Source organism: Rhea pennata, chromosome 1 (assembly GCF_028389875.1).
Source record: "Rhea pennata isolate bPtePen1 chromosome 1, bPtePen1.pri, whole genome shotgun sequence".
Lineage (NCBI taxonomy): Eukaryota > Metazoa > Chordata > Aves > Rheiformes > Rheidae > Rhea > Rhea pennata.
Window position 1 is genome coordinate 16,335,861 of NC_084663.1, and position 16,051 is coordinate 16,351,911.

The 16,051-nt window shown below is 38.8% G+C and overlaps 1 protein-coding gene across 1 annotated transcript in view; it reads left to right on the forward strand.

Moving 5' to 3' along the window:
- The window catches only part of SLC2A13 (solute carrier family 2 member 13), a 152,918-nt gene that overhangs the window by 132,973 nt on the left and 3,894 nt on the right, over positions 1 to 16,051 (forward strand). Inside the window, exons 8-9 of the mRNA XM_062582483.1 lie at positions 15,559 to 15,680; positions 15,790 to 15,942. Of these exons, the coding sequence (XP_062438467.1) occupies positions 15,559 to 15,680; positions 15,790 to 15,942 (275 nt within the window). The remainder of the gene's footprint in view (positions 1 to 15,558; positions 15,681 to 15,789; positions 15,943 to 16,051) is intronic.

A 16,051-nucleotide genomic window follows, 5' to 3' on the forward strand; every position in this document is an offset into this window, starting at 1 on the left:
CTTGCTGTTTCAAATAGAATTAGTATCTGATTATGTTCACCTGTTGCCAGTAAGCATGGAAATCTGGAATAGCAGGGTTTTGGTGCAGAGTGCTATTTTTTCAGTCTGATTGGGAGAATGTACTTCAGCTTAATAATAGATATATCTAATATAAATTAGTAAATAGTATGAAAACAGAAATGAAAAAGATGTCTGAAACCCATTATAGTCTTTATCGGCTTAAAATCTGAGGAGTAAGATCTTTTCTGAGATACAGGAGGATTTTGGGCAACATAAATGCTGTGCTTTTGTTGCACTTAACAATGTAATTCTTGAGAGCTAGGGATGCAGAGATAGAGGAGGAGCTTGAGAAATCTTGTATACATATTTTAATGCCACTAACCAGGAAGGAATAGAAGTGTAAGTTGATGCAGAGTATTGTGTTGTCAATCACAGATGAAGCCTGTGCTTTTGGTGATGCTGGAGTAGGTAGCAAGATAAATGCAATTTTAACTCTCTGATCCTTTCAACCGCCCCAAAAATCTCTGAGGAGTCATGTTTTTGAGTTCTTTTTAAAACAAATTATTACACAGTGAGCCTGGTAATCTTAATAAAATCTCTTCAGGCATTTAAAAATATAGTAAATAGGTATGTATGTACTTAAATAATTTAAATTGAGAGTGGAATTTTGTTATAACCTTCACAGAGGTTATACAGCCTCTTGATTACTCTTTTTAGTATTCAATGAAAAAAATAGGATTTTATTTTTGACTGAATCTGATGCCTGAACAATTAAGGTCCTTTGTATTTTGTTTCTATATTTTATGTCTAGAAAAATAAGCAGAGCAACATGATAATCTAAACTGAAACTGTATGTCTACCTTGATGGTAATTACTTAGAAATTACCATAAATGTTTCTAACTCATTACATCTACTCAACCAATGGCAAATTCTGGATACTTTAAAGGATGGAAAATTTATTTTCCTGATCAATTCTGCTAGGAAGTGAATATATTAAGACTCTAGAGATGTTTAGTTTGTATGCTGAAGACAACGTGGAGATATTTCCGGCACAAAATGGGATTTTAAAGTAGGTCTGCTTGGTTTGAAACGTCGTCTGTATATTTGTTCTCTACTTGTTCATTTGTATTGCATTTTGCTGCTGAACCTTGCTTCCAGATCTAACTCTACATTACTGCTTAAAAGCCATTCTGCTAGCAAGTGATGAAGAACGGAGAGATTTGATGCTTTCTGACAGTTGTTTGCTTTAGTTGTTATAACAACTGCCTCAAATACTATAGCGTTGATGTAGCTGGAATAGAAAAGCCAAAGTGGTCCTTGAGGTAAAATATCCCGAAATACTGTTCTGAGTCAGTAAAACATTGCATTACAGTTATTTAAATGGGAACATGTTTGAATCGATACTCTTCCTCGCTTGAAAATGGTCCAAGGGGGGAAGATGCTCTGGTGTTTTTAGTTCAGATTTGCATCCCGTTGAAATAGGAAGCGTTCTGCATGTCTCCATCATTCTCTCGACAGCTGAGATAGGTCTAGAAGGAAAACAGTCTTGTTTCCCTCCCAAAAGGCCTCAGTTTGCCTTTAGATGGCAAAGGGACGGGGGAAAACCGCATGCTAACACAGATGTGGGAGTTGCCAGCTCCTCCTCAGTGTGCTTAGGCTACATACGAATTCATGCAAATTTTCTCCCCCTCTCTCTTACAAAATGTGGATGCAAGAAAAGACTCTTCGATTGCATGTAGGAGCCTGCTGCTAATTAGCTTCCTCAGCTGCTCATCGTTTTGAGAGGGAGTGAAATGCACCCGGGGAAGGGCTGTGGTGGGGAGAGGTGCTGCTGGCCTCCCTGTGGCCCTTGCAGTGGGGCTGAGCAGTGGGGAGGGCTCTGGGCTGGTGAGCCTGCACCCCGCGGGGGCCCGGCAGCCCCCCGCCGCCGCCAAGGTGAAGGGGACGGCTTGCGCTGCAAGCCTGGGGGGTTTCTCCGGGAGAAGAATACTTCAGATAGGTATTTTTTTCCCCCTGCATATATTCAGTATGGGCTTTAAAGTTCAGATTTAAATAGAAATCTGCTGTGACAAATTGTTTGAGTAGACTCCTTTAGGTTTTTACACTGAAATGAATTCCGTAAAGCAAAATTTTCTTTATTTGGTGGGAGGGTCTGTTTAAATCTGCCTTTTTTTTTTTAACTGATAAAGAGCATTCAGCAGGATTGAATCCAGTCCTTCTTACAGGAGCTTGTACCTTTAACAGCTTCCATATATTCTGTATTTCATGCACCTTTATTCTGTAGTAAATAATTCTTGAATAATAAAATCATCTGATACAGTAATGACTATAATTTCTTCCTCTCTTAAAACAGTGACTTGCTCTGAGGCTTATTGGGGTTTTACTCCTGACAGAACATAAGTTAGCACATATCTGCATTAGGACTGTCAAATAATTCAATATGTTTGATGAGTTTAATTCATATAAATTATTGTATGTGCTGTCTGCGTATGTGGTTCATTTCCTTGAGAATGGAGGCAGTGACATCAATCCTTCACTGGCGTGAGCTGAGCTAGAATTATTGTTTAATTTGGTTTAAAGTCATGACCCTATTTTAATTCAGCTCATCTGTTAATAAAGACTAAGAAATGGGCATCCGTTGCATGGCAAGCTGTATTTCTGGCCACTGGGTGCTTTGGGGATTGATGTATAGACTTCTACGTGCAGGATGCATAGACTTTTTTTTTTTTTTTTTCCCTGTGGCTTTCTACAGCTGTCACGTTAGCTTGGTGTAAATGAGAGATGAGTTTGAGATTCTGTGTGATTATTTAATTGTTAAGACCAATGATTCAGATGACTTATGTTCCTGTTTTGCACATTTTCTTGGTAAAATAACTATAGTTCAAAAACCCTTACTTCTATAAAGTAGAAATAAGGCCATGGAAAACTAGAGATTCATTTCTGCTAAGTCTTCTGCTGTAAGATCCTAAACTTACAGATTTTCGTGTAATAATCAAGGCCTCAGGATCTGAAGTTTACAGAGATACTCTAACCTCTTATTAATTTTGTATTTTCTAAAATTCCTTAGATTTCCCATATGTATTGTGACTGCATGAATGAAAGAAAGCAGTGACCCTGTATGTTAAATAGTTATTCTCACACATGGAGCATGAAAAAAAAGTGTCTTAAAAGATACTCAAAAATTACTTATTATAAGTATTGTTGGGGGCCCACTCTCTGTTATAAAATTAATGATTTCCGGGGAATTTGCCAGGCTGACGCTTGAGGCGTCATCCTCTGTATAGCTCCATTGCTTGATTTAGCTGATGCCCCCCTCGATGTGCTGTGGAGGGGAAGGTGCCTGCCGGAGCAGCGGTTTTGGTGGTTTTGGTGAGCTTCTTGAGGCACAGATATTGCCACCTTCTGGAGACAAGGAAAAGCTATTTAAAAAAAAAAAAAAAAAAGACTATTTTTAAAATAGTCTTTCTTGATTTATTTAACGCAATAAATACATGTTCTCCATTTTTTTAGTCTAGACGGAGTTAAAATGTAGTGTCTGGAATACTCTGGCCGGGACCCGTGCGAATGTGATGTTTGTGCCTCAGTTACTGTTGCAGGAATTGAAGGAAGCAGTTTAGCACTTTAGATGGAAGTTTAATTTGGCCGAAAGGATTATATTACTAGTAATATAAAAATAGAAAGTTTCTATATATGTCCATAACTAAAATTTAGATGCAGCAGGGAAGCACAGGGAAAGATGTGCTATGATTTGTAGTTCTGATGTACGACCTAACTCTGTTCCCTATGGTTTTTCATCTCAAGTGCAGCAAAATCCTGCTAAGCGTTCGTACTCCCTGCTCCCCTCCCGATCTCAGAGGAGAGCGGATGTTTTGTTCCCTGTTCGCGTCCCGTTGAAGTGCGCGGCCCGGTGTGACTCTTGGGGCCTGCGAGCGCCGGGGGCGCTTTCCGCGCGGCGCCAGCCGTGCAGGCGCGCGGGCGCCGAGGCCGCGCCGAGCCGCCGCGGCGGCGGCGGGCCTTGGCCTGCGCGGGCCCTGCCGGCGCGTCCGCTGCTCGCGGGGCCCTCGGCCTTGCTGCGGCTGTAGGACTGGGACTTCGAAAATAATCTGTTTGGGTTATGAACTGAATCCATAAAGTTTACCGCTCAGTCGCGTCTGGTAACTTGTTATAATTGTATCGGCGTTTCCACTCTGTGTTTTGAGTTTGGGATTTGGGGTTTTGTTTTGTTTTTCGGTTTGACTGTAACATTGCTATTCCCTGCCATTTTGATATAGCCGTCTTTAACATGAGAGCAGTATTTTTGACAATTCTTTTGTGCACATAAAGCTTTGGGTAATTGAAAACAATACAACGTGTATCGTTCTAGGGAGCGTTCAGAGGACATCATAAAAATAAGATTGTGGCACTGAAACAGAACCTACTTCATTGGAGCTAGCTGTGTAAAGTCAGTATTTCTGCTAAGTGACCGTGATCCTGAGTTATGTAGCGTACTTGCTTTCGTTATCTTTGGCGTCTTTTGACCATGGGATTAAAATTGCATTTGGCAATTCCAACTGGAGTGATGATTTTCAGGTGCTGGTGATATTCATTCAACAATATTACTGGGCATTGCTAAGACAGTGTGAATGGCTCAAGCATAGGTAGAGGTTACCTATAAGTGCACGTAAAATTAAGCAGTATGGATATAGAATTTGTGTTACTCAGCTTCAGATGTCTAAAATTTTGATCTCAGTCTCCTGTAGTTCCTAGACTGATGGAGTAAATGATTTGTTTTTTGTCACTGGCATCTGGCTACATTTCATAAAATAGTCTTAATTACATCATGCATGCAATTCTTGCACACTTCAGTTAGTAATGCTGTAGGGGAAACGTGTTGAGAGTGTTACATGTCAATAATTGCTTTCTATTACTATTAAAATCTAGTCCCCTGTAATTTTGAGAGGTTATAATTTTCAATTATCAAAGTGTGGTGATTGTGTTGGTGTTTAGGCAACCTCATAAAACAAGATCGCAACCACAATTACGCACTTTAAAAAGATAAGAAGGATTATTGTCTTGGATATCATAGGATATTTACTACTTACTCTCTGTGACTGAGCAATAAAAATTAATATATAATCAACTATTACATTTTGATAGCTACTCCTAACTGTAAAATGAGCACATACTTACTTACTCATCATTTTTTGCTCTCACTACAGAGATACAAATTCTTCTGTCTTTGGATTCCCAGAATGAGGTTTTGGCCACACTGGCACTATTTTGCACAGAAATGAAAAAAACCTTGCCCCTGGCCTCTCCCTCACAAAAAAATACACTGCAGTTCTTACCTCCATGGTTGATTTCTTGAGAAATTGAATCCAATCAGCATCTAATAGCTTGGTGCCTTGCTGGGCTATAGATTAGGCTCTTTGCTTTCCTGCTTCAAATGCTATTAATTAAGATTATCTATGTTAATGTAAAGGCAAGAAAGAGGTATCTTCTGGCTGGCAATGATAGAAATGATATTTCTACACTGAACGGAGAGCTGGTTGATGTACCTGTTACAACCCCAAGAACTTTAAAAACAGTAAATATTAAGTAAATTAAATGTAAAATCAGAAGAAAAAACAAATGAGATTGAACATTGTGTACAGAGAGTCGTTTGACAGTAAACTCTTCCCTGAAATTCTAAAAAGCCGTATTTAGTATCATACATAGCTGCATTTGACATAATCTTCAGAACAATTTGTTTCAGTAACTTAATTTATATATATTGCAAGGTAGTACAAGCAACAAGACAAAATGCTTTTAGTTCTGGAAACAGAAGCTAGAAATTCTTCAGTTCTATTATCCCAGTCTGTCAGAGGTTTCCTTCCAGTCTCTACTGGTGATCTGGTGTGGAGCTTTGCGCAAGCTCCAGTCCAGGAGCTCTCAGACATGTGAAAAACAGTGATGGCTCGTGATTTCAGGGGGAAGTCTGGAGCAGCAGGAGTGTTCAAGGGTCTCTGGAGAATTCTAGGGATAAGCTCAGTGCTCCCTGGCTTCTCAAAGTCAAATTATTCATTCCTTAATGAGCAAAACCCCCAAAGATTGTATGTGTATTAGCAACATTTCAGTAAAGTGTGACCGGATTGAACACTGCTTGTGCTGCAGGGTGTTATTTTCCGTGAAATCAAATCTGGCATTCCACCGACCAAGAGGTAGGAAGAGGTATTGCCGGTCTTGGTCCTTCAAGAGCACAGATGTAACTGTTTGACTGCGACCCCCTAGAATACGTCCCGGGAGGGAAAGGGGCAGAGATCTCATAACTGCCTCCTGAGCTGTACAGACACAGCGCGCTCTTTCCTTAGTGCTTTTTTCATGCTCTTGTTGCCTCGCAAAGAAGGTGCGGGAAGGTCTTTAAAGTTGCAAATAAATAAATAAATCTCTTACCTTCTCGTGAAAACATTTGGCAGATGTGTGTTTTGCTTCTCCTTTAATGTTATCTTTCTGTAACTTTAACCTTGTATGACCTGCAGTTCCAGTGAAGCTTTCTCTGATATTTTGGAGAAACATTTTCTGCAACTAAATGTCAACATATCAAGCTAATAAGTGAGTCATACTTTAAATAGGGAAAAGCCCTTCAGAATGAATTAAAAAAAAAAACAAGATAAAACAAAGATGTATTTCTATGTTTCCACTAAAATGTGTCTCTGAAGTATTTGCTATGTTTTAGGAAGAATCTATCCAGAAATAATTACCAGATGACATGCCCTGTTTATTTGTTGTGTACACTAGTACTTGAGTCTCTTTTTAGAAATATCACTAACAGCTGTAGGTGTTACTGAATTATACATTTTAAAACCCGAAAGTAGTCTTCTGGGTATACCTAATAAATACATTTTTGTCATGGCCTCCCAAGATGACGGAATACCACATCTAATTCTTACAGCTATACTTTCAAAATGTTTTGAATGTGAATCACTTAGCTGGGTATTAACCAAACCTCCTTTTCTTCTGCCTGCTGTTTGTTAAATATAGTCATATACCTGGGTTTATTTGTGGATTTAGATTAGACTTTGGTGCACTCAGTGTGCACAGTAATCTATTTATATATTTGAGATTTTTATTTAAAGTGTTTTAATAAGATTCCCCTTTTTTTTCAAGGAAAGAATAAATTTCAAAAAATATTTTAATAATCTGCTTTTCCCCCAAGAAAACTGCAAAAAAAATCATTTTAAACTAAAACGAGTTTCTAATCTGTGATGCCTGTTTCCTTTTTTTTCTGCTTCACTTCCCCAATTTTTAATCAAAAATGAATTTTGAAGCTTTTCACAAAAGGATGAATCAGATAAGCCATTTATCTTCATTTTTTTTTCTCCACACTGAACAGCTAATTTTGTGCTGTCAGCTATTTGATATCTGAAAATGTCCAATGTTAAAAAACACGAAACACCAGATTTTGAAACTCTGAGCTATTGCATAGTGATTCAGGTAGTTAACATGACCCCAGGTAGAAATGCATTTTGGTCAGGTTTTAGTGTTGAGTTCTGCCCATTAACATTCTGCACGCATAGTTGTGAGTCACTTGTTAAGTGAACAGATGATGATTATTTTTCATAGTTGTGTGAGTCCTCACCCAGTATACAAATTATTAATATAAATTTTGAGTTATTTATGATTTACTCCTGACAGAACTATGAAATCACATAATATAATTATTGTTATTTATTTATTTATTTTTATTGGAGTAAACCAGGTGTGTCCAAGCAGGATCAGATTTAGGATTAGGATGGGGCACTGTGTAGAGTGTAGATACATCAGTCATTTCCTGACAAATTTATTACCATCTGCTACTTACGGAATAGTAGAAAAAAATTCTGGAAGAAAAATAAATCAATCACTGTCTTGGGTGATTAATGTAATGGTGTGTGCTATAGCAGAAACCAGGTATTTGCATTTTTTCTGTTCCTGCTTTTTAAGTGAGCTGTGTCTGAGACTGGCCTAAAGGTGTGCCCAAAGAGCTGTTGTGAAATCTGAAATGGTAGAGCTTCCTTTCCTCAAGATAAGGAAGATGAGATAAATATTTATGACAATATTTTAGTGGGTAGCAGAGAGATATCTCTGTTAGTTCCTGGTAGATACGATGAAAAATGGAGCTTGAAACATTGGTGGCATGACAGAAAAGTAAGATAGGTGTAGCTAAGGGTCTGGGGGAAGCCACCAGAGCACAGAAGACACCAGTGTAGTATGAAAGAAACCTAAAGGATTGAACTTTGAAATAGATACAGCAGTATTAAAGAGAACTCTCAGGCCAGAAACACATCCAAAACTGAGTATCTTTGTGCAGAGACAGAATTAGCTAAGCATGTGAAAGCTGCTTCCTCAGACCAGCAGCAAACAGAAGGTCAGGGTACGGGACCACGAAAGTACTCCGAACCCACGCTTTCATATGGCTGAGATGCTTCCTTTGGCAAAAGGCACAGTAAATACGTTGTCAGCCCACCAGAATCACCTGCTAAGTAGTTACAAAAATCCTGAAGCATCTTGTACGGCAAACAGTTAAGAACTCCCTTGATGTGATTAATATTGGGGGTTTATTTGTCAGAGAAAAAAGTTGGTCCTGCTTACCATCATTTGATAATCTGCTACTCAGTCTGTTGAATAAACTTGCTCTAGCACTCTACTGGGCAAATTCAGTTGCAGTTGCAAAGCAAAAATTTCTTAAAGAGTTTGGGAAAGTACAAGTATTTGATCTAAACCTCTTTTAAGATTTTTAGCTGAATATTAAGAAAAATGCGTATGTTTCTGTATCCAGGCAGTCAGGAGCGGAGTTAAGTTGGAAGAGAATAATAAATCTAATGCAGATGTGTTTTCTGACAGGACTGAGGAGCATGATGGAACGCAATTATTTCTCAGAGAGGTTTATTTCCATGAAGAAATTATTTCAGTACGGCATTTGCTTGGATAAAGGGAATGTTGAGTGATTTCTTTTTTTAAATTAACAGGCTGTGTACAATGGTGGAAGAACTGATTTTAGGAGGTTTTAGAAGTCTGTAGAATTCTCTCTCTTCTATAAGAAGGTGAAAGAAAGATCAGTAGCTAACAACCAATAAGAAAAATGATGCTCAGTGTGAATAATTGACTATTATTTCTAAAATATAATTATAATTAATAATTGATAATGTCATTGACTATTATTTCTGTACATGTAACATGCTGCTTCCAAACAGATCTCTAAGAAATACCCATTTTTGTGTAAAACTATTAGAAATACAGATCTTATCTTACACCACACAATAAAGAAGGCTTGTCTAACTTCTTTGACTCAGTCATGGATAAAGCAGCCAAGCTTCTGTCTTATTTTTTTATTTATCTTTGACTGTGTGCTTTTAATTTCCCAGATACACAATAGGAACTGCTGGTTATTCAGCTTGAGGAGAGTATTTTCTTGTTGGTATTTCTCTAGCCATACTAGTAGCTACTGAAATTATTTGGCATGGAATGTATTGCATAGAGAAAGAAACTATTTTTGTCTCTTCAACTGAAGATTTTTTAGATATTTTGGACAGCTGCAATTATTGCAGCTACTAACCAGTTAGTCTTGTAGTTTCTAGTCTTTATATTGTCTTATATTTATGTATGTCTTATTGTCTTTTTCTGGTCTTTATATAGGACAATATATTGTCCTATAACAGTGGGCCTAAGAGAAAGCCAGACTAGTGTTGAAGACTACTTCTCACTCGTGTTCAGAATCATCAGTAATTTGTTGAGGTGACAGGAGTCTCTTACTGAACTAATCTATTTTTCCAAGATTCTGAGTGCATGCTAATGTTTTTAAAACTCCTTGCCAGTTTTAGCAAAATGCTGCAGTGAGTGTGCTGTTGGTATCGTTATATAACGAAGGTTAAGAAATGTCTGAATATTTTGTGGGTACGTTTTTCAAGGCTGCATCTGTTTGTTTGTTTGTTTTTTCAATTGCCATCATCTGGCATGAAAAATTTATCTGCATATTTTTAGCAGCATCAGTTTAAATGGATGCGTTATTTTTCCATGTAAACTACAAAATCAAAGCAGTGGATACAGATGCCTCGAGAGAGGCTTGGATCCTCAGCAGGTCTTCTCTGAGGAACAGAAGCTGGTAACGAGGGTACAATGAGAAGGTTTGAGAATATGGATTCACGTATTAGTCGTCTTGAAATTAATCTTGCTATGTGCCTTTAGGGAAGAGTTATGCTTTGTTTGTTACTTCAGATAGCATCTTACCTTATATATAAAGAATTTTCTGCATTGAAGGAACAGAGCTTTTTTTTCCAATATACTTTATAGTTTCACTTGTTTCTGAGGGTGTGCTGATACTGCTATTTTGAGTGCATATGAACCTGTGGTTTCTTACATACTTCATTTTTAACAGTGTGCAAACTTAATTTTATGGAGTATTATTTGGATCCCTAATTGTCTGAGCTGTTGTTTCTTCAACTTTTTCCTTTGCTCGTGGCAAAAGATGTCTGTGGTCTAGTGTGAGAAGTTGCTTAGGAGTTAGAATGATCTCCTGGGAATGAGAGCGTATCCCCATCCTGGTGGGTTAAATCTCATGGATTGCCATCAGGTTCAAGCTCACTGATTTTTGCTAAATCATGTGCTATCATCAAACTAGCTTCTTTCCTCCTCCTCCTCAGAAAGAGTGCTCTTTTTGTGACTGAGGAGAGAATGAACCTCCTCCACACTCTGAAATACTGATGGCAAATTCAGTGTCCTTCCCTTTGCCACAGCTGCGTTAAGGTTAAAGACACCTCAGGAATCACACTAACATTTGACATTATCACCAGTTAAAATATCCTGTTGCTGTGTAGGCTTAATAACAAGTGTCAAATAAATAATAATCTAGAAAAATCTGTACGCAATAGCCACATAGCCAGCCACTTTCAGGCACTGTTCAAGAGTGAAATCTTCATGTGTCTGCAAACCACGAATGGAAAGGCAGGAGTATTAACAGAAAAGAAGATTTTTTTTTTTTTTTTTTTTGAAGCTTGAAATGCTTTAAGTACTGTATGTATGCAAGAAGTCATCAATAAAAGAAGTAGTGGTTATCTGTAAAGAGTGGATGAAACTGGAGAGCCTTGGGAGAGCAGTAAGGGTAGCGGTTTAGAGCTGGTGGCAGAATGGGGTGAGAAGGAAAGGGAAGGAAATCTCATGGAAGTAGTCACAGCGGGGAGATAAATTTGCCTGGATGGGTGAGAGGGCCACAATATCGGAGATTGGTGGCTGCCAAGGAGTACACGCTGTTTTTACTCAGGAACAGGAAGGAATGGAGGAATTTCAAGTAACTGTTGCTGAACTCCTGAGAGAAGAGGTGAATTTTGAAATTATAGTATGAAAGGAACGTTGGAGAGCAAATACCAAGGACAAGGTGACTGTGTCTGATGTACATGATTAATGTTGTGAGTGTGGCTTACTCAAATGAGCAGAAAAAAATGGACAGGGATAGGAGCCTTTCTGTCCCTGGGAAATGGTGATGAAAATTAGACAGTGCAATAAGACAAACCAGTATGTTTAGTGCAATGCCATAAGTTTCCAGCCTAAGCACTCTGTACCCTTACGTTGTGTGTCCTTGTGCTTCAGGCAGAGTAAGATTTCTTAGCATATTGATGGCTCCTCTGTCGTTGATGGTGTGTAGATATTTTGGATGCGTTTCACTTGATGGACAGCATAGAGGCAGTTGTCAGAGTTCCCTTTAGTGACATGTCTGACTATCGCTGAATTATTAGCTAGCTAAACTGATACCTTGTTAAATTTTCTCCCTTACATAATTTAAAAATAGTTAGTTCAGACCACAGAAATAGATTTTGTGACAGAGCACCACAATAGAAAATAAAGTATCTTTAGCAGAAAAAAAGAAGACCTCAAATTGTGCAAACTAACTCCAGAATCAAGGAAGAGGTGGTTCTATCAGACTAGCAATTGCTCGTGGATAAATAATTTTACATGTTCCCCAAAATCTTCTACAAAAACCTAGTCTAAACAGCAACTATTGTTCATCAGCTCTGCTTGGTCCTCTATCCTTAGCGTGACCGTGCTTGTGGGGAAAAGTTGAGTCAATAAACCTGGCATACATTTATATTGTTCAGTTTGGTTTGCATGAGCTGAAAGGCTGCACTTTACACAAAGAGATTTTTTAAAAATCTAATAAATTTGTATTACACTGGAGACTAAGTTGGAAATTGTCAATAATCATCCTCTTTGTAATTCAGACACAGAAGTCTGGCATAGTAACAGTCCTTAAGTAGCTTTACCCTTGTTAGAACAAAGAAATAGGGGATTGACGAAACTGTGAATTAGGTGTAAAATCTTTGCATACCGGCAGAACCTGGTGTTAAATTTGCTCTCAGAGCAGAAGACGTAATTTTGAGATATGCATGTCCTAACAAGCAGTTTAAGGACATGAATTATGAGATTAGTGATTTTCTTTAAAAGTAATTTATTTCCTTAGACTGATTTGATTTAAGTTTTGACCTTTTAGCATTTTTCATTTAAATCCATTTAAGATGCTTCTAAAGGGCTTAAATGACAATGAGAAGCCAGCAGGTTTCATATTAAAAATATATGAACTGTTCAGAATGAAGCTTCTAATTCCCACAACAGCGATATCTTTAGAGCCACATATTCCTCACTCAACAGCAAAGCAAAAATTAACAGAAATTTGAGAAGAAAATCGGCTGGCTCTCTTTCTTGTGCTGTGCTAACTTGGTGTTTGCTATGTGCTGCCTAATGATTGCCCTAGTTTGTGGTTTTTAGTGTTGCACTTGAAAATTGTTCTACAGCCAAATTGGCTCCGGTATTACGGAAAATTTAGGTGGATTATCAGGGAAGAGGTTTTATCCTGTTTCATCCTGCTGTTAACAATAACATTTAGACAATGTACCATAGCCCCTTTTTTCTCTTATTTTTTTTTAAATGTGCTATAAAAGGCAATTTAAGGGGATGGGGAGTAGATCTTTACGTCTTCTGAGCTAGAGAGTATTATCAGGTAAAGCATGGGTTCTGTGACGGTGAAACAAAACATCTAATACCCATAATGTAGGAACGTACTGCTGCTGTGGTGCGTGTCCAGTCGGTGGAATTCAGCACATGGGCTGTTAAAGGTGACTCCGGTTGAGACAGTTTGGTTTTCATTAACCAGAACAAAAATGCTTCATAAATTACCTGTTGAAAATGCGTGATGAAATAAACTCTTGTTAAAAGTGTTTAACGTAATGCTGTTATGTTTTCACTTTGGCGGTAACTTCAGAGGAAATGACGCAGTGCTACTTTGGAGTTCATGCTGATGCGACAATTACTCGGCACGATTTTATTTGCCATTTCTTTGTGCTGATCCTTGACTGCATGATTTGACTTACAAGCTATTGCATGGGATTTTCTCCGTGTATTTCAACTTCTGAAGAGATTGGTAGCTGCTCATACGCTTTCCAAGCATAGTTATTCCCTTCACACTGGACCAAATTCAGATATTTTATGCAGTAGTGTATTGTACAGTACTTACTAACATATTTGTTAGCAAAATAATAGATTTTGTAGGATTAGCAGTAGAATTGGTACGGAAACCATGCTTGATTAAATATCTAGACGCATGGTGTCGGAGCGTTATTTTTGTGTGTATCCAGAACTGCGAGACTCCAGCAAATGCAGCTATCTTTGCTTTCCTTCTATGTACCACACGGTTTTACTGCTGAAGAATAAGCAAAGCACAGAAGTTATTTCCTGCAAGGTTTCCGTTCAGCCTGGTCTCCGACGCTATTCCTCCCGTTTCGAGGCAGTGAATTTGCTTTCTTGCAACAGAATTTGATCTCGGTTCCTGACAGACGGCCGAGAACAGATCAGTGGCTCCAGCAACAGGAGGCTTTCGAGACATCTGTTTTTCCCCCGTGTAGCCTGTGTTCCGCTCTGTCAATGGTAGGACCCATCTGGGGAGAGCTGGTAGGGGAAACAAACATCCAGACCTCCCAGTGCTTGTGTCTGTCTGAATCAGCAGGTTGGTTTGCACTGATGGAGATGGATACAAGATAATAAACGGAGTACATCCTTATTTACAGTAAAATTTGAGAGAAAGCATTAAGCTCCTCTCTGAGGGAGCTGCCAGTCTTACTGGAACAGAATGGAGAAACCAATTTCAGCACCAAGACATTTTTTAAATGCTAATCAGCTTGTATTCATGACCAAACACCTGCAAATGAAATTAGAGTGAAAGAGGGAAGCGGGCAGTTGTAAAAAGTGGGTGATGCCAAGCAATCCTGGGATTTCTCAGCAACGCAAATGCAAAGCAAATGGCTATGCAGAGGTGAATGGGACGTGGCTATGTGGTTACCAGGTGTTGAGAAATTAATTTTTTGAGCATCATTTTCTTAACTTATGCGGAATTCCTGGCTAAATAGCAGCTAGGACCTGAAGCCTGTTGTATCTATGAGTGCAGGGACATGTCTTTTAAGTGGATGTTCAGCTGACCTCTACTTTCTATGTTTTTTTTCACCTCGGGACTGAGAGTGGCTCTGTATGCACTGAGTGAGATAGGTTTTCTGCCTGAGCAAGGAAAAGTAGGGCCCCAGCAGCATGGAAAGGTGCAGGCTGGCGCTTGACTTTGTCAAGAGCCCATGGAGCGCTCGGCTCTCCCCAGAGAGGAGCACCAGCTCCCATTGCTCCGATGCTGCCACCTCCTCCTCAGATGCAATGTGGAACTTAACATCTTGTGGCTCCCTTCAGTTAAGACAGTCTTAGGGTTTGGCAGTGCTTTCAGACATACATTTTCCCAGGATTTGTTGGATTTACCCCTCTCTGTCCCCAGATTTATTACAAAAATAAGTTGCTGATGTCTGTTTAAAGTGCATTACAATGTTGACAGTTAACTGAGAATACCTTGGTTTGAATCTGTTATTGCTAGAAACAGATAATTTCTACATAGTCCTTGGAATAAAATCACTCTTCTGTCCAGTAGCTCAGACATGTTTTAGCTCAGGTTGTTGTCATCTTTCTACTGTCTAGTTAGAAATGCTGCCTTATTTTAAATTATTCCATCGTGAAGAAGAAATATACTCCTCTTTTCCTGATAACTTCACTTGACTTTGGCACACTCCATGAGCCACGCTGATTATGCCCCAGGTCTGCTGCACGTAGTTCATCAGTGAATTCAGGACTAATTTCCGTTTGACTTAAATGCTTCTTGCTTGCAGCATCTTCACCTTCAAGTCCTGCTGGTGCAGCTCTTATTCCACTGTGTAGTATTGGTCTCACCAGTTTTGTTAAGCCTGCTCATGTATAGTAAAGACTACTCATTTGAAGGAGATCCGTCGGTACAAGCCAAGTGTTGAAATTCAGGGGTGTTTCACTGGTTGCTGTTCGTAAGGCCACACAGTCAAACACAGTGTTATTTGTAAAGCAGACTTCCAAATGTAGGATTTGGCTCAAGTGATCCTGATAAGTTCACAGAGTGCATCTGCTTCATCTCAATGTTACATTTGTCAGTTTTTGATAAGACATTAAGTAGTATATGGAGATAGCACCCATTTTCCTGAAAATTCTTTAATATTAGTTTTATGGTTATTTTCCAGGTGTTCAAATGAAACTGTATTTAAAAAGGAAGATTTATTTTGGGCTTACAACTTCTGCCCCACTCCATACTCTTGGACAGCACTTCTGGGCCTTATTTTATACTTGGTTTTCTTTGCACCTGGTAAGCAAATATTTGTTTTCACAGAGTAAGTTTAAAAAATTGTAAAGCTAAAATGTTGGGCACTGAAGCTAGGTGTTAAACTGACATTGATCTTTTTTCTAATTCTTAGGGATGGGTCCCATGCCCTGGACCGTCAATTCTGAAATTTACCCACTTTGGGCAAGAAGTACTGGAAATGCGTGTTCATCCGGAGTCAACTGGGTTTTCAATGTGCTCGTGTCACTGACGTTTCTGCATACGGCTGAATATCTTACATACTACGGTAAGAAATAGTTTGTGTCTGTGTGCAGTGCTATCAGTGATGCATAGATTTTCTTTAGAATATGGGCCTCATAATAGTTCTGCACTAAGAAATGCCAGCTGTAAATGCA